Raw genomic sequence first — 27,318 nt, forward strand, 5'->3', positions numbered from 1 at the left:
ACCCAAAGCTCCAGTCCAATCAAGAGAAATATTTGAAACAAACCCAAACTGAGAGAAATTCTACAAAATATCTGACAAGTCCTCTTCAAAACTGTCCAGATCGTCAAAGACAAGGTCTGAGACATCATCATAGCCAAGGAGCCTAGGAGACGTGACAGCCTAGGCCCCCTGAATGCAGGCGTGGAAAGAGGACATTCACAGGAAAACTGGCGAAATCCAAAACGCCTGGAGTTTGGTTACTGGAAACCAAGGTGGATTTATAAGTTATGATGCAAGTCCCACAGTCACATGAGATGTTAACAATATGCGAAGTGGGTGAGGGTATATGGAAGCTAAGTTTAAAATTAGCCCCAAATAAAAGCCTGTTGAAAAAAAGATGTAAGAGATGGTTTACCTTCTTTATTTCACTTTGCATCACTATTTTGTAAATTCAGAAAACATCTGCAAAAGTGTGCAATCCAAACTCTTAAGGCAGGTATCCACTCCTAAATGCAGAGGTGGGGTCCGGATGCATGTTAAGAAATTGGAAATGTTTAAGACAAGGATGAGAGGAAACAGACTTACTCTAAGACAAAGGGGAAGTGGGACTAGTCTGGAATCATGTACTGTGGTCCGACATAGACGTCTCTAACATCATGTCACTTTCATTCATTTCAATTTCAAAGGTTTCTTCCAAGGAAGGTCTGGAATCTGGAGTTTTCCTTGAGGTTTCTAGTGGTGCAAGCCCTGCTTCTTCCACAGTCTGTTTTTCTACTTCAAATTCCCTGAAATCCCATGGAGGTGAAATAATGTTTTTTAATGTCTTCATTGTATGCACATCGAAATCGTAACATTTTAGTTTGTCTTTGACGTCTGCTCCTAAAAAAACAGACACACCACAATAAGAACAAAACAGAAAATCCCATTTGTCATTTCTAGCAGTACATAACACTGCTCTGTCATTTGGGTCACGTGTCCTTGTAAGAGCACATGCATAGCTAAGGAAAATGTTCCCATGTCTCTCTGCCCCGTGGATCTTTATGATGAAGGGAGACTCTGGGGAAGGCTCCTCCCAGAAGCACAGGCAGGCACAACTCCAGGGCTTCAGCAGCCGCCTCCTACCCCAAAGGGAGTCAGCACCAACGGGAGCCTGTGGGCAGAACCTCCTCAGCAGCTGCAGATGGAGAACTCCTGGCTGGCGCTTGGCCCGAATACAGTCACGAGTCTCAGGCACAGAAAAACACATTGATTTTCCACAAATCAAAATTGTAAGAATAATGGATGGGCCGCGGAGAGGCCCAGCTCTATCAGGGCTTCCCAGGTGGCACTAGTGGTAAAGAATCTGCCTGCCAATGTAGGGGAACTAAGAGACGCTGGCTCGATCCCTGGGTTGGGAAGATCCCCTGGAGGAGCAAATGGCAACCCACTCCAGTATTCTTGCCTTGAAAACCCCATGGACAGAGAAGCCTGGAAGGTTGCTCCACAGGGTCACAAAGAGCCGGACACGACTAAAGTGACTTAGCACAGGCTCAACTGTTCTGACGTGAACAAGACAAGTTTTACAGACTTCAAACTAATAGCTTTCAGTAATAGATGTCTTGACAGATAACATGCAAGTCTGCTAAAGATAAAAACAGTACAGCATAGCAATGACAGTTAATAATACCGTTTTACATATTCAAAAGTTGCTGAGAGTACACCTTGTAAGTTCTCGTTTCAAGAAAAAAATTTTTCTGTGTTGTGACAGATGTTAACTAGACCTACTGTGCTGGTCATTTTACATTGCAGATATTAAATCATTATGCTGTACACCCGAATCTAACATAACATTGTATGTTCAATAAAATAACGTGCAATGAACCTCAGAAACCTCTGTAAGACCTCTATGAGGCAGGCAAACGTCTGTCTTAGTACTGGGTCTCCAGACCTTTTTTTTTTTTAAGTAGTTTTCATTCACACATTTATTCCGGGCTGCACTGGGTCCTCACTGCTGCACAGGAGCTTCTCCAGTTGTGGAGGCGCGCCTCTCATTACAGCGGTCTCTCCTGTGGTGGACCGCTGGCTCTGGGAGCGCAGGTTTCAGTAGCTGAGGCTCCCGAGCGCTAGAGCGCCAGCTCAGTCACTGTGGCACATGGGCTTAGGGGCTCCGAGGTATGTGGGACCTTCGTGGATCAGGGACTGAACCCATGACTCATTCTGATGAAAAGAATGTGATGGGAATGATTTTGTGCAAACTGTAGCCTTCAGGGGGCCCTGAAACTTTAGTTCTTCTCCCTCAGGCCCTGAGACCACCATGCTATAAAGAAGCCTGGGGTAAAGACCCACGGAGAAGCCCAGCTCTGTCAGTGAGGTTCCCCTGTGCCTGATCCATCTTAGACCACCAGCCCTGCCAAGTGAAAGCCCAGCACACGCATCACCAACCGACCTGCAGGGCTGTGAGAAAGGCCAGAGCAGCACGCTGGCAACAACAGGCCTGTTTAACTTCAGCAGATGTGTTGTTAAACCGTTTTCCAAAGAGTCTGACCTATTTATAATCCAGCAATAACAACATGTGAGAGTTCCAGCTGCTATGCACCATCACCAACCCCAGGCAATATCAGTGTTTGTTTCTTTCAGCCATTCTGGCAGGTTCATAGTGATATCTCATCAGGGCTTTTTATTCACTTTCCTGATAAGTAATGATACTGAGCACCTTCATTTGCTTCTAATTCTTTGAATATTCTCTTTGGTGAAATGCCTGTTCGTTCAAGTATTTTGCCCGTTTTTGATGACCCTTTTTCTTACTGCAGGATTATGTGTAGGATTGTTTGTATTCTAGACAAGTTCCTTGATGAATTTATACACTGTAAGGGGCTTCTCTTGGTCTATAATGTGCCTGTTTGCTCTCAAGTTTTTAATTTTATTGAAGCTTAATTTAACATTTTTTCTTCTTAGGCTTTTATACCCTGTTAGAGAAGTCTTTGCCTACCCCAAGATCTCAGGATGTAACCTCACTGCAACATTCTTTCCTTTACAATGTTCCTGACTAAGCGAGTACAACTCCATACCAACTTATCTTTGCAGTTCTTGCTATTGCTCACTCACTAAGCCATGTCCAACTCTTTGTGACCCATGAACTGAAGCACGTCAGGCTTCTCTGTCCATCACTATTTCCCTGAGATTCCTCAAACTCATGTCCAATGAGTAAGTGATGCCATCCAAGCATCTCATCCTCTGTCACCCCCTTCTCCTCTTGCCCTCAATCTTTCCCAGCATCAGGGTCTTTTCCAACAACTCCATACCAACTTACCTTATGACTTGCTAATCCTTTATAAAAATGTAAAAAATTACATAGCGTTGAAATGTGAACATAAGCCAATTTAACAGTCCACTGAAGTGCCAAGATAAAATCCTATACTTTGCATTGTAAAATAGTAAAGCATTTACTTATTAGAAATATCTCTCAAGATTTTTTCAGCTATGCAAATAGATTGATTCTTGTATATCACACATATTCTAAAATGGTATTTTGCATATAGCAAGTACTCAACTTTAAAGTGAATGGATGCATAGAAAGTGTAACAGAGAAGGCAATGGCACCCCACTCCAGTACTCTTGCCTGGAGAACCCCATGGACAGAGAAGCCTGGTAGGCTGCAGTCCATGGGGTCACGAAGAGTCGGACACGACTGAACGACTCCACTTTCACTTTTCACCTTCATGCACTGGAGAAGGAAATGGCAACCCACTCCAGTGTTCTTGCCTGGAGAATCCCAGGGAAGGAGGAGCCCGGTGGGCTGCCGTCCATGGGGTCGCACAGAGTCGGACACAACTAAAGCGACTCAACAGCAGCAGAAAGTGAAAGTGAAAGAAAGTGAAAGTGAGGTTGCTCAGTCCTGTCTGACTCTTTGCAACACCATGGACTGTGGCCTACCAGGCTCCTCCGTCCATGGGATTTTAAAGGCAAGAGTACTGGAGTGGGTTGCCATTTCCTTCTCCTGGGTTGGGGATCTTCCCAACCCAGGAATCAAACCCAGGTCTCCTGCATTGCAGGCAGACGCTTTACCGTCTGAGCCACTAGGGAAGCCATGAATCCTTAGTCCCCACATGGCTGTTCCATTGAAATAAATGGAGTTTCTTGATATTACTATAGCAAGAATGATCAGACAAACTTAGAACTTTATATAAGAATCTGAGAAACGTAACAGAGATATACAACGATCTAAAATATGGAATACATCAATAAGAATAATTATAATCTTACCAATATAAGCTTCAGAATCACCAATGTACATTTCAATGCAATGACCCAGCATTGTAACAGAAAATGTATCATCTCGCCTAAGACCAAGGGCCTGCAGAAAAGATTCAGCCTGGTTATTACAAGAAAATCTGTTTCTTTCTGATTGGCTTAAAGCATTGCCATGGATCTCATTTCTAAATATTCCAGGAACTCAGGATAGCGGTGAAGGGAGGTTGTTAGTGGGGATGCAGACAACATGAGTGGCTATCATCTGATGACTGATGAAACTGGGTGATGGGTACATGGAGGGTCATTACATTATTCTATCTTTTATGTCTGAAATGCTGCCCTCCAGGATTTTTTTTTAAAAAGTATTAATTAAAACATAGAAAAGAAATAAATTATGTAACACTCAAATATAGACATTTGAAAGGTCACAAAAACTAGAAAACTTGCTTAGTCCACACTCCTGCCTGCTCAGCAAGTATCTGGTCATCTCGGTGATACTTCAGGACTTCATCTTCCCTGAAATCTCTAACCAACCCTTGCAAATCAGTTACAAATCTATCATTCACTAATTTAACTTTGACATACTACATTTTCTCATATTTTATCTCTTTCAACAAATACAGTTATTTCATCAATTTGAAGACCCACGTTTTTTCAAATCCTAGCATCTGAACTTCGGAAGTCTTGCAACAGGTGGCTTCTTATGACTGCTGCCAGCTGGCCTCACTGTGGTGAGCACGCCTGTATCAGCAGTGTGGGCCTGGCGGCCCCATCAGTGGTACAGACTAGACCACAAACCTGAGAGGGTGTGTGTATTGGCACGCGGACTTAATTCTGGGAAAACAGGAACACTGATCACTTGGCACAAAAATGACTTACAAGAACCAAACTCTGAACGTGAAGAACTGAATATCCTAACAATTTCACTTATATCTTCTTTTTTATGTAGATAGTAAAGTGATCCCCGACAAAAATCTATGTCCTAATAAGTCCAAAAGAGCACTTTTTCTAAGTAAACAGAAAAACCAAAGTGACAGGAAAGAACTACATTAAAGTTTAAATGGCAGCGTAATTTTTGCTTTCATTTTGCTTTCTCATTATTAATGGTAGCTTAGAGCAGCAGTTCTGCTCATGTAGTCACATGATCTAAGGAAATTACTTTTAAGTCATAAATAGAAACACTGGAGTTCCCAAAGGGCTCCCCAGACTTGCATCCAGCTCATCTGCACTGACAGATACTCAGGTAAGGCTCACATCTGCTCTAATGCGGTGAGAACTATATGACACTCATACACTTTTCTCTGCAAAGAAAAGAGTAAAAACACAAGGTTGCCTGAAGAATATTAAAACATAAATTTTAAATTGCACTTTTCTGAAGTAAGAAAATACTGCCAAGGAAAGATGTTTCAAACAAGTGGTAACTCTCAACCAGATTTAAAGTTCTGGTACAAATGAAAGACGTACAGTATGGAAATAGTCCACAGCGTTTTCAAAGTTGCCCATCAGACTGTGAATATAGCCGATGGCAGAGTAAGTGGATGCGTTCTGAGGGATTAACACCAGGGCCTGCCGGTGGTAGTCCAAGGCCTCAGCATACTTCCTGTGAGGAGGGAGAACAGGAAGAGAGAAGCAGTCAGTGGGTACAGCGGGTTTTCCCGATGGGCACACACAGAAACACTTTCCTACATTAGAGTGATAGTCTACACGGCAAGGCCCGTCACATCCGCCATGTATCCACTTGAGTGTGTCTTCCAGCCAAGTGTAGACAGTCCTACAGGGTTATCAGTTGAAGCCCACCCTTGATCCTTGGGCCTGGCCCCATCACACAGCAAGGCCTCTGTCAGGTGACTCTGTCAGGTGACTCTGCCAGGGGTGGTTAAAGGGACTAAATGGTTTTGCTTTAAGGTCCACAGGAGTCACCTGGAGCAGGTGACTAGAAATTTCTCCAACTTTTCTAGCATACTTGCTCTGCAGAAACCCTGGTGAAAAAGGTTTCATGCACGATAATGTCTGGGAAACACTGCAGTTCATCCAGTTTTAGCACATGTGCTGCCGAAGCAAGCACAACACCGCAGTTCATCATGCACAGTAAAGACCGCAAGACATCCCGAAAAATCTGCTCAATTCTGAGTAACTTCAAGGTTACCAAACTTATTTAACCAAACAGTCTCTTTTTCAGAGTCTCTTTTTCAATTGTCATCTAATATCATACCAATTATCACTCCATAAAACTGGTATCTGGAGGAAAACAGTGAGTTAGGATACGGATATGGCTTTAATTAGGTCCTACTGTCCTAATTCTTCAGAAGTTATTATTATTCTCAATATATTACTAAAATAAAATTATATTAACAAAGGTAATAAAAACATTTCTTCTGTTGCTTGCTATATCTGAAGAACCAAATACAAGAAAAGGATCTCAAAAATATGGAAATAGAAAAAAAATTGTGGAAATAGCTACAAAAGATGAAGTAAAATTTAAGTCACAAAGAATATTTCTGAAAAATGCTTCACTTCACTTACTTAAGTTTTCTGCAGACATGGCCCAAGTTGTTCAACAAAGGTTCCCATTTGTCAACTGTCACCTAAAACAAAGAACATCAGACCACGATTCACGAGCGGCTTCACCCTGACCCGACTGCACTGCAGGACTTCACTTATCTGTGCAAGGGTCTCTCTCCTGGTGCTTTCACAGCACTGAGCAAGGTTTAGTGGCTTCTCCATCTTTCCTACTGGAAGACACTTTCTGAGGTTTATTTTATTAGCACAATTTTTCCAAAGAGCCCATCTATGCCTAAAGATGTCCAAATTCTATACCTCCAGCCCAGAACTCTCCATCTGCCTAGTACATGTTTCTACTCAAGAAATCTCACAAGCACTGCAAATCCAACAGGTCACATGCTAACCTCATCCTCTCCCCCGTCACCCCAGCTCCGTAACATCACCCCTCTGAGTGCCCCACACACGTCCATGCCATCCCCAACCCCAACCCCTCCAGGAAGCACCTGCTTATCAGAACCCTCACAGAGCTCCATGCCCACCACTGACAAGTCTTGTCTGACCATGCCGCCCATATGAGAGCTGCTCCTGTCCCACCAGCATCTCAAGACAAGGTGCAAACTCTCACGTCCTTTCAAGGCCCCTGGAGACCCACGTTTCACCCTCCTGCCCTGTTTCTTGATGTTCTCTGTGAATTCAAACCCAAGCCATACTGAAGTTTTGCACATTCCCTTTGCAATACCTGAAATGCCCTGCTCCCTACTTCTGCCTGGCCAGCATCCTCCCTTCAGGACTAAAGTGCATCTCCTTGAACCCAGAAGGCCATCCTGACCCACCCGCAAGTCTGTGCAGGCCCCTTTATTTCCTCAATCACAGCCCTTCCTGTCACTGCGTCGTTACTGCCGAGTTACATCCGCAGTGATCTGAGGGCAGTCAGTATCGAGCCCGTTCCCTGCTGCCTACCGACACCTAGCTCAGAGCTCAGGACACAGCTGACAGGCAGCCGTGAGTCAGGACCAGGTGAATCAGCAGACCTGACCACACTCTCTAACTCCCCCGAGCCCAGCTCTGCGAGGCACTGCCCATGTGAAAGAGACAAATCCTCTATGATTCTTAGGCGCAACTGCTTTCCTGCTGCTACTCTGACATCTGCAACAAAGTCACACAGTATCTTTGCCTCCTCAAGTAGCTTTTTGATGGGTACTTGGAAAATTTAATAGTATTGTGCTTTTGCACTTAAACCATTACTTTAAATGTCTGCAAGAACCCAAAGTGCCTTCAGATCATCAAAGTTATAATTTCAGTTTCAACTGTGCTTTGCAACAGTGCATCTCAGACTTGTCTGTGCATGAGAATCGTCTGGAAGTCTTGCCAACACTGCAAATTCTGGTTCGGCAGACACAAAGTTCTGCGCTTCTAACAAGCTCCCAAGTGATGCCGACGCGCTGCTCCAGTCTGAGGGGCAAGATCCTAAGATATTCAACCCTTTGAAAATGGACAAGGTCACAAGCGCAGCCCTGTATTAACAGAAACACATACATCATCCAGACCACCCAAGACTGAACTGTGGATGACCCGCTTATATACAAACATGCAGACACACAGAATACAGTGTTTTTAAGTTCATGTGACAAGAGGCCAAAGTAAGCAAAGCTGTGTCTACAGGGACAAGTAAGCTGCCACCTGGTAGGGAGCCCAGGGGAGCTCCGTCTGTCTCCTCAGTAAAAGGAAACTGACAGCTGAGGAAGATGTGTATTGTGGGTAAGTATTCCTGTGGGCCGGAAAAGAATGAAGTGGGAAGTGATAATCGAACAGAATAGGACAACATGGGTGTGAATAAAAGGAATCAGGATACAAGGAGCAACAACATGCAAACCTCTGACCTACAGGAGTACACGGGGCCCAAAGTTGCCACATTTAATGTAATATCAGTGTTCAACACATCCGAGAGAGCTGGAAACAGAAATTCATGCATCTTTCATGAGCCAAAGCCTGGTTACAGATCTAAACGTATCTTAAATACCAGGTAAGGAAGAACAATTTTAATTACACCTGGCCCTGTTCCTGCAGAAACGGGATCTGTTGCTACAGGTACCCATTCATCAGAAAGAAAAGACAAGTCAGACACGACAGAGCCCACCCACTTCCAGGATCATCACATACTCTCCCCCTAGTGAACAAACATCAAATGCATTCCGATTACGCCCACAGATCAAAACTAGAGCCTCCAAAGAAGCAAATAGCCAACAACTGCCCTCTCACGCTCATTTTTCACCATGTACCATAAGTCAAATACTAACAAACATTTGCTACGATAAATATTAGGCTAATATATACTAGGCAAGATAAATACTATTTTCTTCATTCAATACTAAACACACTTATGAGTGTGTGTGTATTGACAGATATTATATAGAATACCTCATTCCCAATTGCTTTAATTTTTTCCAAAGCATCAAGAAACCATTTTTCTGCTGTTTTCCATCTAAAATAGAGGGGAGGGAAAAAGTTGCAGTTTATTCAAAATTGGCATGTATAAACATTTTAAAAATATTTGAATTATCTCCTCCTAATAATAAAAATAAGGTAAACTTCTGTAATTAGTTTTTTAAAATTCAAGTGAGACAAATGATTACTTTTATGGCATTAACTTCACAAGAGCTCAATACTCAGGCAATACAGCATATTCTCATTATTCTGAGTCATCAGGTTCTATAAAGACACTGTGAACACCACTTTAGGTAACACCAAAGCACCGCTCCCAGCGGAAAAACCATGCTCCTCTGCTCACAGGTGCACCAGCTGTTTGAAGTACCTGCTTCACACATGCTTCAGTTTGGCACCGTCTTACTCAATGTATATTGCTGACTCACTAACACTCGCAGGAAAAGCACTGTGACTACTGCCTGCACAGAGCTTATCTAACCCTACATTCTGTTCAAGGTACATCTCAGCCTTCCTGCACTTAGGATACAAGCAGCACTTCAGCATTCTGCTTGGGGATCATTTTAAACTGTGAAATAACCAAGAAAAGCATGAGGGGGAGGGGGACAGCGGAGGGGCATCAAATAGACTACAACTAAATTGACTGTATGAAATTATTACTATACATTATTTTAAAAGGCTCCAAACTCATACAGACTAGATAACCCAGTTTTTAGAATACACACCAGTGCCACAGAGAACACTACACTGGTACTAATTTACAGGTTTAAAATTTACCCATGGTTTAGTGCAAAGGATTACAGGCAGTTCTTTCAGTACGACGCTGAACTGCCTGCTCTGTAAACATCCAAGACAACAGCAAGCCTCAGCTACTGACCAAGAAACTCAGAGACTGGGCCACTCTAATGGGGTTAATTTTTGGATTAACTGGTAACTGAAAGGGGAACATTTTTGTTTCAAAATTGTGAGACTCTTTCTCACACATATGAATCCAATTCCTGGTCAACAAAGAGGTGACAAGGGGCTCTGCAGTGCCTCCAGCCCATGCGCAGGGTCCAGGCCTGGACCTGAGAGCTTGTGCCAGCCCACACGGAGGGCAGCAAAGCCCAGTTTAGTCTTTTTAAAGACTTCCAAGGCAATGGTTGCTATTTCTCTTTAACTGTCCACCTCCTTCTAAAATAAGACATCTTATCAAGAGTCACTGGCCAGTTAAGGTTAAACTCTGATTATCAAGATTTTGCTCTGTTTACAGAAAGGAACAAACAGACTCGAGCTTTTCGGTACTTACTCTCCATTTTGAAATGCAACCACTCCAACCTCGTGCATAACGAAAGGGTCTTCTGGTGCGATGCTTAGAGCTTGGCCAAAGAATCTTTCAGCCAATTTTGAGTTATTGGTCAATCCATATTCTAATCCAATATAAAGCATTGGCAAGTGACACCTAAAAGTATTGGAAAAGTTCACATATTCAACACTCAAAACTTTAGAATTCAGATTTTCAAACCCTGTCTGCAAAATTACTTTAACATACCAAAAAGAGCACTTAGCTTTTTTCTAACACTTCATTTACTTCTATTTAATGAATACCTAATAAGCTTTTAGAATAATCAGCTGCCACTTCTAGAATCTATTAGCAACTATTTACCCTTATTTTCCATTATTCTACAGTAAGAAGACAAAAACAAAACCCTTGTAAAGCAGAGGGCAGGCACCATGTGGTCACATCCATGCCCCCAGCCAAGACTGTCTTCCTCTCACTGACTCAGCAACACAGACCCTTCACGGCTGTGGTCAGTCCCACCTCCCACTATGGAAGCAGCCCTGCCCTCGAGTGGACTTCCACTGCATCGGCTATTAGCAGTTTTATGGGAAACAGCTTGGGATGCGTCATATTCCATTCTCATAGACTCTGACTAGGCAGAGGAACTAATTTACTTGAATTCTCATCACTCCATGCTGTCACACAGTGATCACAGTAAGATAACCTCTCCCTGAAGATGGTCGGACAATGTCAGTGAGCGCTGACCGCCCAGCTGGAGGTGACCAGGCTCTCCTCCAGGATCATGACTGGAGTTACGACCGTGCTGCCTACATAAGCGTCACAAAGAGCCTCTACACACATACCTAGAGGAAGTAATGGGCAATTACTGACCCCAGACAGTAATTCAATCCACAAAAAAAACAGAGTGACAATAAAAGTGATTACATTTCATCTTTCTTCTCTTGATTGATACGCCTAATGTATACAGAAATGTAATGTTCACTGCTAACAGCACAGAAGCTGTCTTGGAGTAACGAGTCTTAGAGTAAGGAAGTACATCTGACAGCATCTTAGAATAAGCAAGTGACACCGGACAGCAGCTTGGAGTAAGAAAGTATGGAATCCCGGAGTAAGCAAGTGACACCGGACAGCAGCTCGGAAGAAGGACACTCGGAGTAAGGAGTCTTGGAAGTAAGGAAGTAATGTGTCCTGGAGTGAGGAAGTGACACTGGATGGTATCTCAAATTCACAGCAACAAACGAAGAGAACTTGAAATAGTAAAAAAAAGGTCAGCGTAACAAAGGACATAAACATATACCTGCTCTCCTCCTCACCGCTGCTTTGAAAGACAACATTATACACTGAAATCATTACAACAGTGGATAACTAAGGGATCTGTTGTTTGCAGCTCTGCCCAACCAGAAATACTAATGGGAGTCCTCAGGCTGAAATAAAAAGACACTTAAGACAGTAACTCAAATCCAAAGGGAAAAACAATTTGGACAAAACAACCACATAGGTAAGGATAAGACAGTATAAATGTATTTCTGTTTGCAGGTCTTCTTGAACTTGACCTACTGAAATTAAATTGGTGTCATAAAGTAAGAAACACATTTGGTTTTGTCCCTGGTTGCTGGCACAGACCTCCTAAAAGCCTGGAGGTTTCTGAGTGAGAGGGGTTCCTGAGTGAGAGGTGTGTCCTATGTCATATACAACAAGCCCCTCCTGATTACACCCAATTTACATTAATGGGGACTCAGAGCGAGGCTGGTCACCAGGAAGACCAGGTACTGAGAGGACTGGAACTTTCAGCCCCACGGACAGACTTCCTGGTAGGGAAACTGAAACCTGAACTCTGGAAACACAGTCCTGGGAGAGCTGGAGGCTGCATGCATTCCTACCCACAGACCCTGCACTGCCTTTTTCTTCCATTTGGTTCTTCCTGAGTTGTATCATTTATTATAAACAAAACACTTTCCAGAATTCTGTGAGTCATTCGGGCAAATAATCAGACCCAAGGAGGAGCTGTGTGAGCCCCTGATTTATAGCCAGTCAGTCAGGACAAGTGACCCAGGACCAGTGTGAGAACTGAACTGACTTGTAGGACTCCGGAGGTGTCTGGAGAATCAGAGAACTGGCTGCTAGTGTTGGAAAGTACTCTAGTCAGTAGTCAGTATTAATCCAAAGTTGATTGTTTAAGATGTTAATTGTAACCCCCCAAGATAATAACTAAAACCTCAAAAAATTTACTATATGAAAAAAACAGGGAATTAAAGTGGTAATTACAAAGTATCTAACCAAAGAAAGAGCAGTAACGAGAAACAGAAGAAAAAAAGATGTAACATTAAAAAACAGAGCAAAATGGCAAGCATAAATCCTACCTTATCACTAATTATATTATACACAAATGGATAAAACTCCAACAAAAGGCAAGAAATTGGAAGAACCAATAATAGAACCACATTCCAACTATTTGTTGTCCACAAGTGACACATTTTAGATTCAAAAGACTCAAGTTGAAACTGAAAAGATTGAAAGAGATACACCATGCAGATAGCAACCAAAATAAGCAGGAACGGTTACACTAAACATTAGATAAAGCAAATTCAAGACAAAATCTGTTACTACAAACAACTGAAGATATTTTACAAAGATAAAAGGCTAAATCCATCAAGAATCTAACAACAGAGACCACAAAAGCTAGTAGTAAAAACTGCCAGAATTGGAGGGGAAAAGACAATTCAACAGGACAGTTGGAGACTTCAAGAAGGAAATCAGCTGCTGTCTGAAAATACACTTTACACAGCTTCACGCGCATGGAAGACCCACCTGTTTTGGCTAACCAACGGAAACATGAAGAGGGTATCTGCTTTTATGAGAAAGAAACTTTCCACAACTTCAGCTTTATAAAGGTTTCACAGGAACACTCTACTTGTGAGGAGGGGAGACCCACACCCACTTGCAATCATAAATGAAATCACGAGGTGGAAAAGCAACCACAAACACAAGCCACGAACAACAGTGTGGCCCGGCGGGACTCAGGGCAGCCGAGCAGTGTGCTGGCGGGAGTGGGGCCCGGCGGGACTCAGGGCAGCCGAGCAGTGTGCTGGCGGGAGTGGGGCCCGGCGGGACTCAAGGCAGCCGAGCAGTGTGCTGCGGGAGTGGGGCCCGGCGGGACTCAAGGCAGCCGAGCAGTGTGCTGGCGGGAGTGGGGCCCAGCGGGACTCAGGGCAGCCGAGCAGTGTGCTGGCGGGAGTGGGGCCCGGCGGGACTCAGGGCAGCCGAGCAGTGTGCTGCGGGAGTGGGGCCCGGCGGGACTCAAGGCAGCCGAGCAGCGTGCTGGCGGGAGTGGGGTTCTCGGACACAGGAGGGCTGGTGTGGAGTGTCCCCGAGGACAGGCGTGCTAGGTTGTGAAGAACCTCAAGGAGCCTAAAACACTGAAATCGCAGAGTATGATCTTCTATTAATTAAATTAGAAATAACTGAAGAAAATGTTGGAAATTCACAAATACCTGATAATTAAACAACACACTCTTAAATAACCAATGGTTCAAGAAGTCATAAAGAAAATTTTAACAGATGCATGCAATTTCAAACAATTAACCAAACACAGAGTAAGCTAAGGGAATACAAAGCTATTCTGACAAGGAAGTAAAACGGAGAAGAAAATAATGCTTATCCTGATGAGGTAATGTGAAAATTTAATTAGAAAAGTGCTCAACTGGGAAACATTAAAAGTGTTAATCATACAATTAATTATTGGTTTTGACTCTTGATTAGTAACTAACAAGTAACTGTTAGTAGTTAACTATTCTGGGTTTGTGAGCACCCAGAAGAGCAAATAAAACCAGCAGACTCTAGCATTTGCTCTGAAGAAACAACCCACAGTAAGCTGTTATTATTCGCTGTAGTTTACCAGATTGACAGATTAGGGGTGCGTGCGGACACTGAGCCACGCTTCAGCAAAGCACTGGAAAGCGCCTCGAAGTCCTGGTGAACGAGATGGACTGGCTACGAGGACCATTTAGGTGGGTCAATAACTGGTTGAACAACTGTAATCTGGAGGACTGTACCAGTAGTATGTCAGACTGAATGTAGGTCTCCCCCCAAACCCATAGCTTAGGCCCCATGCTGGCCCCCAGTGACTGCACTCAGAGAGGGGGCCTGTGAGGAAATAATAAAGGTTAGAGGAGGGTGCAAAGGTGGGCCCCAACACAACAGGGCTCATGCCCTACAAGAGACAGCAGATCGAGTCCCACATCTGTGCGGACAGTGAAAACGCAGCCACCCCAAGGCCAGGACGAAAACCCTCACCGGGGACCAAATCGGCCAGTCAGCCTCCGAGGCAGGAGAAAACTGACTTCTTTAGTTTCAATCACCGTCTATGGTCTCTGTTATGGCAGCCTGAAAAACTAGGATTCTTAAGGAGCTGTGTCTTTTGTAATAGTTTCATGGACAGCTAATTAGATATCAAAGTCATACACAGAAAATGTAATACACTTAAAAAAGCTGGGACCCTAAATAATATAGATGCAGAACTGAGTGCTGGTAAATCAAACCTAACAAATGCAATTCAAGCAAACAAGGTAAGGTAGCTAACGTTCACTGAGTGCTCTCTGTGTGTCAGAAACTGATCCCAGTCTGTAACTAGAGTTTTCTTCACTACTCCTCAAAGTCAGCATGGGCCTATGTGCTGCTGCTGCTCCTATTTCTCAGGAGGTGAGTAACTGGCCAAGGTCAGCAAGCACCCTGGCACTCCCACCACCTCCCCACCAGAGGGAAGGCCGCGGTCAGCAGAAGCAGCCTGCATGAGAGAACAGGGCAAAGTGAAACTAGTGCAAACCTGGAAAGTCAACAGGAAGAACAGCAGGACTCCGCTCCGCAAAGCAGCACGCTGTCAGGGATCAGTTAGTATCAACACATTTAACACGGACATGAATTCACAGCACTGGCAGGCTCAGTCCTGAATCGGAATCATGAACGAAGCCACAGAAGCAGGATACAAGCAATCCCCCTGCTCGTGGACCCTGTCACTCCTGTACAAGCACGAGAAACAGCTTCCACCCTCCTCTGCTCCCTCAGCTGATGTGTGAGTTCCACTGTGCTGGTCAGGATAAACTCCTTGGCAAAGTCACATCAGCTTTCTTCCCTCACCCCCATAGCTACTTCACAAGCATAAGCTACTAACGAGACACACTACGGTTTAGCAACCCAGTGGCCGAGACAGTGATAACGAAAGCCGACTTTGCTGCATCAGCCTGTCCCACGCACCCTTTCATCAGCTGCGCTGCCGTGAAGTACGCGGCCATGGCTTGGTCATGTTCACTCTCAACTGCGAACGAATGCCCGTACGCGATCCACGCTGGCCCGTAGGTCTTCTCCAGTGTCGTAGCTTTGCTAAAAGATGAAATTTCATTCACGTGTGTAATGTTTGAAGTTGTTAGGTTAATTTTATGTAACTTGACTATTTCAAGGACATCAGAATTATGTCAATGAATGAGCTGTCCATGTATTAAACACTGATATAACACTGTGTTAATTCACTTGAAATAAAATAATGCTTAACAGTACAAGCAAAATTTTAAGTAATTTTAGGAGAAGTCCACAACTTCCTAGGTATGTAGTGGAACCCATTAGCTTTCTGCATAGACTTAACAAATATTACTTAACCCAGGAGCTTCATTTCAAACTGGAAGAGAGAATCAGTGGCAGCAGCAACCTTTTAATGAAGGCCTGCTTTGTGCCTCATATGCACCATCTAATCCTAATAACTTTCAGGATTATCTATGTTTTAAGGATAAGTATATCGAGGCTGGAAAGATTAAGTGACACCCTACAGATGACTTGGGAGACTCATGCTGGTTCAATGGACAGGACTACATAGTCTTACACACTCTTCAACTAGGTGACCCACAATCAGGAATAAAGACAGCATATCACAAAACGTGAAAAATAAAAAGGGTGACATTCCCACTTTCTTAGCATTTTATTTTCTAAGATTTCTTTTACCCAGATGGTCCCTGTTTCATGTAGAATTCATCACTGAATAAGTACAGTAAATCAAAGCAGCACAGTCCAAGAGAACTGCTATAACACGAATCATCCTGCTCCCAAAAAAACACAAGCACATGTTTCTAAAGTGCTTAACACTCGAACAGTCAGAGTGCTCTCCCTAATTTTTCCCCTAGTGCAGGATCCTCTCCTCTCATCTCATCTTCTTAACAACTCTGGCATACAGCTGCATCATTCTCCATTTCATAGGAGAGGGAGAATCAGAGAAACGAACTCTCCCAAGGAATCATATCTAGTAAGTGGCAGCTTGGGGGCTAGAAATCAAGGCTGGTCCAAAGTTTATGAACTTTACCATAGATTAGTTTTCTATTCCATTCGTAATGGAGGAAGTCACAGGTATTACTAGAGCTTTTTCTGTACTTGAGTAATTGAATAACACTGGCTAGGCAGCTGGACTGGGCTGCATGGAGCTCCTCAAGCTAATACCACAGCAGATCCTTACATAAACCTGTTCACTTTGCCAAGCATTCTGGTTGTTCTTTTTTAAGTATTTTTTATTTTATTTATTTATTTAGGCTGCACGGCGTGGCATGTGCGATCTTAGTTCCCACACCACGCATCGAACCTGTGCCCCCTGTAGTGGAAGCAGAGTCAAATTACTGTATTAAAGCAGATAACGAAGAAATTACTTCCTGTAGGTTTACAACAAAGGGAGGAAGACAATAAGTTCCTACCTGAGATATCTTCTGGCATGTTCATTTTTATGACCAACCATGAGATAATAGCATCCCACTGCAAACCAAGACACCTAAAAAGTTTAAAATGCACCATGACCAAAGGCACGTAACCTTGCACTGGGAATCGGCAACAAATCAGATATCCCATCACACACAGCTCATGACAGAACCTTCTCTGCACAGGCTGTCTACAAAGGGTCCGGGGGGAAGAGAGGCCAGACTCTCGACAGCTGCTGCTCCAGGCGCCTCCCACCATGCTCCTGCAGCATCTGATGCACGAGGCCCCGGGCTCGCCCCGTCTTCCGGGCCCCAGCTTGGGTCCACAGACTCCACACTTGTCAGCTAACTTCTCCTGCACTGATTTTTCCACTTTACAAATGGCTTCCACTATGGGGTGCAGATTATTCTCAGACTTAAACCCTGACTCCTGACTTTTGTCTTTAAGCACATAGTTCCTGATTCCATTTTCAATTTCTATGTTTTGTTCTGATCTATTGCAGTTTGGAAGACCCAATGATTCACTCAGTGCATAATTCAGTAAGTTGTCATACATGCAACAGGAGAAATACCAAGCACGTATTAACATTGCTTATAAAAGATATATGACTTTCACTTTTAGTATGCAATTTTTCTGTATGTTAAGTATTTTTAAATGATAAACATATATTATTCCTATAATCATAAAAAATAAAAGATTTTTAAGTTATATACTAAAAAAATACTTTTGTGATTTGAAAAAGTGAACACTGCTTCTAATTATCATAACCATTAGAAGATTCTGCTCCAACAACTTAAAATAAAACATCTGTATCAACTTAAATTTAGCCTCTGTCTAAACACTAGTTAAGTATTTTCTTAAAGTTTAGGTAAGAAAAAAATACTATAAGGAAAACAAGTTTATATTTACTTACAGGATTACTAGGATATAAATCCACCAATTTATGAGAAAGATAGAAAAGTTCTACATTAGAGAAAAAGAAAAAAAAAGAATAAAATTATTCATAGCAAGTGAATTTTAAGATAGGAGTTTCCCCCAGTTACAACTCTTTATAATCATATAAACTGTGTTCTCGTAGCAATAATTTTATACTTTTCTTTCTTCCTAGACACCAAATTCATTTATCGGATGCAACACAGAAACTCCACAAGCAGTCGCTGTGGCTTCATGGACTCCCCGCCCCACCCCGGCAGTGAGTGGGCAGGCAGCACAGACAGAGCGCTTCACGCGCTTGGGCTACTCCCAACGGCCTCGCCTGTCTTAAAGCCCACGTCTCTTACTGCAGGGGCCTATCACAGACCATCTCAACCACCCACAACCAGCGTGGCTGACCAAACTCTCCAGTTTGTCACATCAGCAAGGTGAATTCCTCCTGAGTGACACAAAGACCAGGGCAGCTAGAGAGCCTGCACCCCCAGCAAACTTGCAGGAGACGTGATGCTGCAGGTCCACGGATGGTACTCGGAGCAGCAAGCCCAGAGCTGGAGTGCCTGGCTACCCTTCTTGACAGAGCTGATTATTCAGCTTAAAAGATTTAAGGGCAAATATAGTCCAAACTCTAAATGTTTCTGAAATGCTAAAATATGGAAAACGTTAACAAAAACTCTACCCCCTTACAATTTCTAAAGTTACTGACTCTTGCCCTATCAGCTTTCTTATGGATTTTACAAGAAACATAAAAAGGCAAACTGCCAGCCAACACTCTAAAGTTATGACATCTTGGAGCACAAGTTACATTTAAAAAAGGAAGCAGAAAGTAGGGATAAAGGAAGTATGTCCTGCTGCAGTGACAAGACAGACCACTGGTCAGTCTGACAAGTGCTTCTTCCCCCAGTTGTCACCTGCATTTGCAATTACCCAGGACTCGAGAGAGAAAATTTCCAGATACAGAGTATTTTTATCAAAATTCTTAGTTTTAAAATATTCTTACCATTTGCTTTATTCAGCTCTACAAGTGTTCCTATATGTACAGGTAAACAATTCGCATGGAAAGGATCTTTTTCCATCACTCTGAAAGTTAAAGCAGCACATCATGTATGTAGGTACAATGTAACAGCACTCATTACAATTAGCTATGTTTATTGAGATAGTCATTTCCACATTACACACAATACTGTGAGTTATAATACATTTTTGGTTTCTTAACTCCATTATCCTCAGACTTTCTTAGTTAAGGTAATGATTAGGTTATAAATGAAAGTGAAAATCCAGATTTATTCAGAAGCAATAAATATAAACATCACTATAAACGTTTACTTTAAATTAACAGCTATAATTTAAGTGGTCTAATTATTTAGAAGGATCAAAAACAATATGAAATATTAAATGAATCCTACTTGTCAATTAAAATCTTTGTGAACTCAAAGGACTTTAAGCAACCCCAAAGACAAATGTGAACTATGTACATAGAAGAACTGACAGTGGGGGAGGAGGCTTGGCAAGTGAGCCTGACTCACTTGTAGGATAAAATAGAAAAAAGTAAAATCCCTGTAGGGATTTTATCGTCTCTACTTCAACAAAGAATGGGCTTTATAAAACATGGGCCGGGATGGGATTCCCAAACTTGAGAATTATCACTGAGGAGTGACAAAGACACTCCCGAGCTAATCACACGAAGCGACAGATGTGTGCACGCCTCTGTCTGCAGACGGCTCTTCTGAGCCAGCACCCGCTCTGCACTCTGCAGAGGCTCACCCGTCAGCTGACATTGTTTAGAAAGCACGTCCCACACATGCTCATGTGAAGCAGACTATATACTCTATGTTCCTGCACAAGAGTAAGTGGACGTACTTACACAGAAGTCAGCTTGTAGCACATTTTAAAATCACAGTTATAATAATGTCTTTCAGCTAAAGACACGACCACGTCCAGATTCTCCTGCAAGCCATCTACAGACTCGGGGATGACAGTTTCACTAGGCTTATTATACTGAAAAAGAGGAGCGAAAATGACTCAGTGGGAAGCACTGAAGGCGCACTCAACCCGACCCGAGCGCTTCAGCGTCTCACACAACAGGTATGACGCTCTCGAAACTTCCAGCTTCGAGCGCTCCCAGTACTCCTTTCACAAGGCTGAGTCTGGTCTCACTCTTATCACAGAGTCCCATGGTAGGAAGTATTTTACAAAGCAGAAGTACAGGAAGCGTAAGAAAAACCCTCATTTTCACACATCATCGTCCCATTATCTGACAGCTTCATCATTTAAAAGTAAGAGTTGTTCCTGGGAGAAAGACATATTTTTGAAAGCTTTGTTAGGAATCATATTATTTAAAATAACCTATGTGTATTCCTGAAAATGTGCTAAACTAATAAAAATTAATGTTTAAATTCTTAACCCATGAAAGAATAGAGGCCAAATTTAAAGAAAGAAATACTATACTTATATAAAGCAAATACTAACTTGGTGTTTTAACTTACCTTTTTCAACTTGTTCTCAAACAGAAAACGTAGCAATTCCTGTTCTTCAGTGCAGAGCTTGCTAAGAGGTAGTGATTCAAGAAGTTCTTTTTCTAAAAAATATTAACAAAAAAAAGAATGTTCTCAGTAATTATGGTGAAAAAAATCAGCAACAAAAATTATTCTTCTATATTCTAAGCATGTATCTTCTACATGCTTATTCTTGGTCTAAGCGTACAGAACTCAAAAGAGGAAATAACAAGATCAAATGTACTACAGAAAACTAAGACCCAGGTGACGAGAACCGCACAACAGCTGTGCACGAACCTTCTGGCAACTTGTCACCCCCAGTCCTGAGAGCCTCCAGGCCACTTTCCCAGCCTCGGCACGAGGGACTCTGGGGGGACAATCTGCCGTGCCAGCCGTCCTCTGCCCTCTGCCCACTAGATTCCACAGGCAGCCTCCGTCCCGCCCCCACCCGCCCCCACGCTGAGACGGCCAGACTCTCCCCAGACACCGCCAAACGTCCTCCAGGGGACAAAGCCACAGGCCGGGAACGACGCTTTGGGCCAAGACGTGGCTGAGTCCCGGTAACACATCTCCAGCTTCTCTGCTTCTCGCGTGCAGGCGCCTCGCACACAGCCACACACTCGGCCAGCGGCTCTCAGGCTGTGCGCCACCTCAGCACCGTCTGGGGGCTTTACACCCTCTGATGCCAGGGTCCCACCACAGACCCTGACTTGACTGGTCAGGGGTTGGGACCTTGGCACTGATTATCTGTCAAACTCCTCGGGGTTTAAAGTGCAGCCATGCTGGTTATCACAGGATCAGACCCTGAATTCTTACACAACCTCAGGTCGCCCGGAGACCGACTGCAAGAAGCACCTCACAGTACTGTGTTCTGCGACGTGTTTCATGCTTGAAGACGCGAAGGAAGTGAATGGGTTTCTTTAAAACCTGTACATAGCCTGCTACGGAGTCTATAAATCTCAGGAAAAAAAAAAATACAAACAATATTAATTGTGCTAAACATAAAAACACCTGGGTTTCCAAACCTTCTTGGGCTGTCAACATATGGTGGGATGTTAAGAGATCAAATGCTTCAAAGCAATACACGTCAAGCTTCAAAGCTTCTTTATAGCTGTAGGTAGCGAGGGTTCGGTTGTCTAGAGCATCATAGATTTTTCCTCGTAAAAGACAAATGGAACTCTTTATCTGTTGGAAAAATAAGTCACATACAAGTCAATACTACTCAAAGCAATTTTGATCAAAAATCATATACTGTCCAAAGATGGAAGACTGTTTTTTAACATCTAAAAGGATTCACTCCATCTCAGTGTCACACACAATATACATTAATGAAATCATAAAAACAAAGTAAAACTTCTGTCATCTATCTTCCCTAGGCTCCCTCAGGTCAACAAAGCTTTATAACTAGGTTATGCATCACTGCCACTTTGTTCACACTTGTTCTGACTCAGAGAGGGCAACAGCTGAGAGAGAGCATACAGAGCACACACACATATTAAGTAAACATGAAGACAGTCTGACAGGTGTATCGCGGGACCGAACCTTAGCAAGTACCAGAACACTGGCAGCAATGCAGCACAGGGCTGGGAGCCTGGCCTTCGGGAACCAGAGACAGGCGAGCTCCAGTCCCAGCTGTGATGCTCCCAAGTGACCCTGGACCATGCTCCAGCTGCTCACACCCCAGTCCCCCTCCTCATCTAACTCACAGGCGCTGTAAGGGTCGGAGGTGGTACCCTCCGGAGCCAGCACATCGTAAGCGGCTCACACAGCAGCCACCTCACCACTACCAATAACAAAAGGATGCAGAAACAAGATTTATGTTTCAGACTCTGAACCTCAAAAAACAAATAAGTGAGCTTACAGGTTGTCCAGAGATGCCATTAGGCTTCTCAGGTGGCTTAAAGAATCTGCCTGTCAATGCAGGAGACAGGGGCTCTATTCCTGGGTGGGGAAGATCCCCTGGAGAAGCAAACAGCAACCCACTCCAGTAATCTTGCCTGGAAAGTTCCCTGGACAGAGAAGCCTCACAGGCTGCAGTCCGAGGGGTAGCAAACAAGCAGGACACGCCTGAGCGCACATGCGTGCAGAGATGCCGCTCACTGGTGACGAGATGAAGGAGATTCATCATAGAATCACAATTCAAAAATAGCAGAGAACGTTATGGGAGAATCTTAGACCTATGCAGTATCTGTGAGTCATTAAAATAAAAAACTCAATAAATACTGCATTAAAAACAAATCATGCATTTCTCAGCAGTTAATGTATAAGAGGTCCAAAAGTAATGATCCTCAACTCGCTCATAAATGTATTTCCTCACACAAAAAACAAAGTGTCTCTTCAAAAGAAAAAACCTAAGAATGTTTAGTATTCCTACCATTATATAGTGAAGAGCAGAGTAACCAAGTTCCTGCATAGATATGTTACAAAGAGTAACTGGGATATGAAGGAATTGGTGGCTAACAGCTAAGTGATATAGGGTCTCTTGCTGAAATTAAAAGAGAAAAAGTTCTCAAAATAATTATGGTAAGGATTATACAGCTCAGTAAATATACTAAAAACCAATGTACTATACACTTCTGAAGAATGAACTACATGTTATATGAATTACCATTTCAAAGTTGTTTAAGAAAAGAATAACAGTCCAGATTAGCACTCTGACTATGAATGTTATCTATTACACTACATTATATAATCTCTGCCAGCAGGAATTTGCAATTTCAGGCAGGTATGAAGTACATAAACTGAAATACAGAAAATAACACAAATAGTAACATCAAACCACTTCCTGGAAAGAACCAATCTAAGGTAAGCAAGGTTTCTTGGGGGTACCTACAAAACACTGTCAAAATACAGTTAAGAAGGGAAAAGTGGAAAGGAATTTAAAACGTCAATGGTGAGAAGAAAGAGCTTAAGTCTGCCTATTTGAGATTCAAGCATCTGAGGACACAATTACAACTTCTAACTGATGGCTCAGAAATGTCTTAAAATCTTTTGGGGCTGAGAAAATGAACTAAGTTGGCAACCCAACTATTTTAAGACAATTATACTGAAGTAAAAGAAGGTTATTTACATTTGCCCTCTCCTGTGGGCAATTCTTACTGATGTCACTGAAGCTTCTTACTGTATTACTTACTGAGGACTGTGACATTTCCCAGTCACTGGAGGGGTCTTTCAAGCCACTTTCATCCTTCAAACATTTCTCAAACAGCCGTTTGTTTATCGGCTCCTCCATGTCAAGAATATCAAGAGCCTGCTGATGTTCTTTCGCAGCAAACTGTAGAAAACAAAAACAGCCTTCATCACTTATGACTTCTGATACTAGATACACACAGTCACTGTAGATTTTAAAAGGTAATGAATATTGTACCCACTCATTACTTAAATTTAAAATATTTAAAGTAGAATTTTCTTCATGCACATCAGCTTTTAGTAAATGGAGAATCGGTATACTGAATTCTCACACTCATGTGAGGGATGCAAAGATTCACAGCACTAAACCTTTACCAAATAACGAGAGCATACTTACATGGCATCTAGCTGCAAGGTAGCGACATGCTTCATACAACTAGAAAAGAAATTAATCTATCAAAAAAGTGATCAAGAAAACACACATCTTCAATCAAAAAGAAAACTATAACAAAAAAGAGATGAAAGTTATTTTCATAACTCCTCTTTTACTCACAGAGGAAGAAGTCTTTTTAACTCATATTCGTCATGAACCTACTGTTTGCCAAGCACCAAGGATTCAAAAAGGAATAAGGACCTGCCTCAAGGAGGTTGTAACAGGGGAGACATAAACACAGCACACCGTTTCTTTTACAAGCTATGAGAGAATCACATAAAAAAATACTAGCCAGTTGAATAAGGAAACACCTCCAGGGGGAGAAGGTAACTCGGGAGTTGGTCAGCATCCCAGCACTGAGTCTGAGTAGCTGTCACACATCTCAGGAGCTGCAGTCGGTGAGCATGACTGGATACACACTCCATGCACTGACGGTGTGGTGGCTATGTGACAACTGGAGAGAAGTCACAAAGCGCCTGGTGGGGGGGCAGGGGGTGTCCATGAATGCATCTGACTTTATCCTGTGAGTTAAAGTCGCTGAGTCATGTCCGACTCTGCAACCCCATGGACTGGTCCATGGAATCCTCTAGGCCAGAATACTGGAATGGGTAGTCTTTCCCTTCTCCAGGGGATCTTCCCAACCCAGGGATCAAACCCAGGTCTCCTGCACTGCAGACATATTCTTTACCAGCTGAGCCACAAGGGAATCCTGTAGGTACTGGGAAATCGCTGAGTGGTACTGTGAGCGATGTAATCACATCTGTTTTAGAAGACCACCCTATGAGAGTTTAAAGGATGAACTGGAGACGAGGAAAGGGTGTGGGAAAGATGTTACTGAAAAAAAGAGAGAAGCTAAAACAACAAAACAAATTACAGGCCTGATGTGCAGAGTGGATATCAGACAGAAAGGAACAGCCCATACTTTCAGAACTATTTAGAAAACAGCATTGTCAAAACTTAGTGACCAGATGGTAGTGGGAGCAGGGCGGGAGGGGCGGGGGGCGGCAGTGGCAGGAGGGAAAAACAAAGTGATCTAGATTAGGAATAAGAACATTTCTCTTTGACTTCCCTGGCAATTCCAATGCAAGGGACATGGGTTCCATCCCTATTCAGGGAACTAAACTTCCGCATGCCTCATGCTGAGACCAAAAAGAAACATACGCAAGAAATTTCTCTTTACATTTCATAAGAGAAACTGAATCCTTTAAAATATTCTTTAAAGTATTTTCATGTAAAAAAAGAACATATACCTAAAATACTAATCTAACGACATTTTTAACACCTTTGGACTCACTCACTTTGTCCAGTTTCCGAGACCGAAGTGCATGAGCTGCCCTGTGATACTGGGCTGTCAGGTAAAGACACTGAGCCAACCAGTAAATGTCCTGGGGGTCCTCTGAAGGGAAAAACATAAAGGGTCAGAGGTGCAAGGTAAAGTAGAAAGTTCTTTTAATGGTAGAGAAATGAGAAAAAATAGAATTTGTCACTTACCATGAGAGAGTGAAGCTACTTTATCTGCCCAAAATAGAGCACTCTGATACTGTTGCTGCATCATGAAAAGAAAAAGTGGTAATTGCCCTGTTATTTCAATAATTTTACACAGATAGCTAGCATTACTAGAAAGCTTTAATACTATATAACAAACCAACATCTCAATACAGTATTTTTTTTTAACATGTATCAATCATATCTCTAATCTTCTATCCCAGGTGAGTTTTAGTTCAGTGGTACAAAAAAATAAAAATATCATTGGAAGACTGTTGACATACAAGTTGAAGAAGGCAGATTTTTAAAAAATTTATACTCTGCAAAAGTACATCAGAAGGTATCTAAGGAACTGGTTAATTCAAGTGATCACTAGCAAGGTTCTCAGTCTTTCCCTCAGGCCTTCTAGATGCAAACCAGGAACTCTGCTGCCAATCAATGTGGGAAGAGGGATGCTCTGGGAGGGTTACAGATCTGCCCAACCTTAGTGCCAAGACGCTGAAAACAGGCCTGTCCCCTTCCTCACCATATCCCCAGAAACAGAGGAAAAGTGCTCCGGAAGCATTTGGTTAACTCATCTGACTTACAGCAAACCAAAATACAGCGTTCTGAATGTTGCAAACAACCAGCAACAATATTTCACATCCAACACCTAACAGTTCACAGTGAACACGCTTTTCTCTCCCCTTCTTGGTTTCCAATTTATTGGGACCACATACATTTTACAAAAACTAGGTGACATCGTAGACTAAAGTGATACTGCTGATTCTGGAAATACACCTTCCCTTAAACACTGATGCTCATTCAATCAAAGGGCAGGGAGAAGAGGTGTAGTTAACGTGTACTTTTTAAAGTACTGATTTTGACACTACAAGTTTGTCTTTATCACTATTCACTTAAACTTGCCCAAATAAGAAGGACAACTAAGCTTTAAACGTTTTCTATTTACTATCGAAGTTCACAGGCCACCCCTCGACTTGCGTTCAGTACGAAGCGTGTGCTGAACACCTCGGGCCGGACTGGCAGGCGCCGACACATGCCCGGTTCGCGGCGCGCGGAGACGCCCGAGGCCCAGCGCTCCGCGGCCGGCCTGCAACAGAGGCCGGCACTCGACGCCTCCTCCAGGGCTCCGGCCCGCACCAAAGCCCAGGGCCGGAGGACCGCGCGCCGCCAGGACCCGCGTCTCCAGAGCCCCGCCCGCGTCCCCGGACGGCCCCACCTGGTCCAGATACTGCCGGACGCGCTTCCGCAGTCGCTCCAAGTTCATGGCTGCGGGGCCGGGCCCGGCGCACTGGCCGCGTCCCGCTGCCCACCCGGCAGAGCCGTGCCCGCGCCCGGCGCCCGCGCCGACCCCACTGGACCGCGCGCAGAGCACGGGAACTTCCGCTCCAGGCTGGCCCCGCCCCGGAAGCCCTGTGCAAACGCGTCCCTTCTGGCGCCGGAAACGGGAGTCGCACCGTGGGTTCCGAGATGCTCTCTTTCCCTTTCGGTGGCCAGGGCTCTTTCGGACTGCTACGTTGTTTTCTGTATCTTCCAGTTTTTGCAAGAATTCTGATGTCCGTTTAGCCGGAACCCCCCACTCTTTACCCTCCTTATCCACTGCAATCTCCCAGGTGACGTCTGATCGCCTTGGCCTGTTTTCACAGAGAGCCCCGTGAGGTCCGGAGTCAGCTCCCAGTCCTTTT

At 43.4% G+C, this 27,318-nt stretch overlaps 1 protein-coding gene across 1 annotated transcript; it reads right to left on the reverse strand.

Moving 5' to 3' along the window:
• Positions 1-379: 379 nt before the first annotated feature.
• Positions 380-27,318, reverse strand: CDC16 (cell division cycle 16). The gene is made up of 18 exons (XM_020894203.2): positions 26,853-27,318; positions 25,640-25,694; positions 25,447-25,544; positions 24,113-24,151; positions 23,720-23,860; positions 21,612-21,771; positions 20,578-20,669; positions 19,956-20,089; positions 19,092-19,171; positions 18,075-18,124; positions 17,161-17,234; positions 15,686-15,811; positions 10,442-10,594; positions 9,130-9,193; positions 6,733-6,794; positions 5,674-5,809; positions 4,222-4,312; positions 380-858 (listed from the first exon to the last, which is right to left on the reverse strand). The coding sequence occupies exons 1-18, from the start codon at positions 26,898-26,900 to the stop codon at positions 599-601; spliced, it is 1,863 nt and encodes a 620-aa protein (XP_020749862.1). The 5' UTR covers positions 26,901-27,318; the 3' UTR covers positions 380-598.

The sequence above is a fragment of the Odocoileus virginianus genome, chromosome 8 (genome assembly GCF_023699985.2).
Source record: "Odocoileus virginianus isolate 20LAN1187 ecotype Illinois chromosome 8, Ovbor_1.2, whole genome shotgun sequence".
NCBI lineage: Eukaryota > Metazoa > Chordata > Mammalia > Artiodactyla > Cervidae > Odocoileus > Odocoileus virginianus.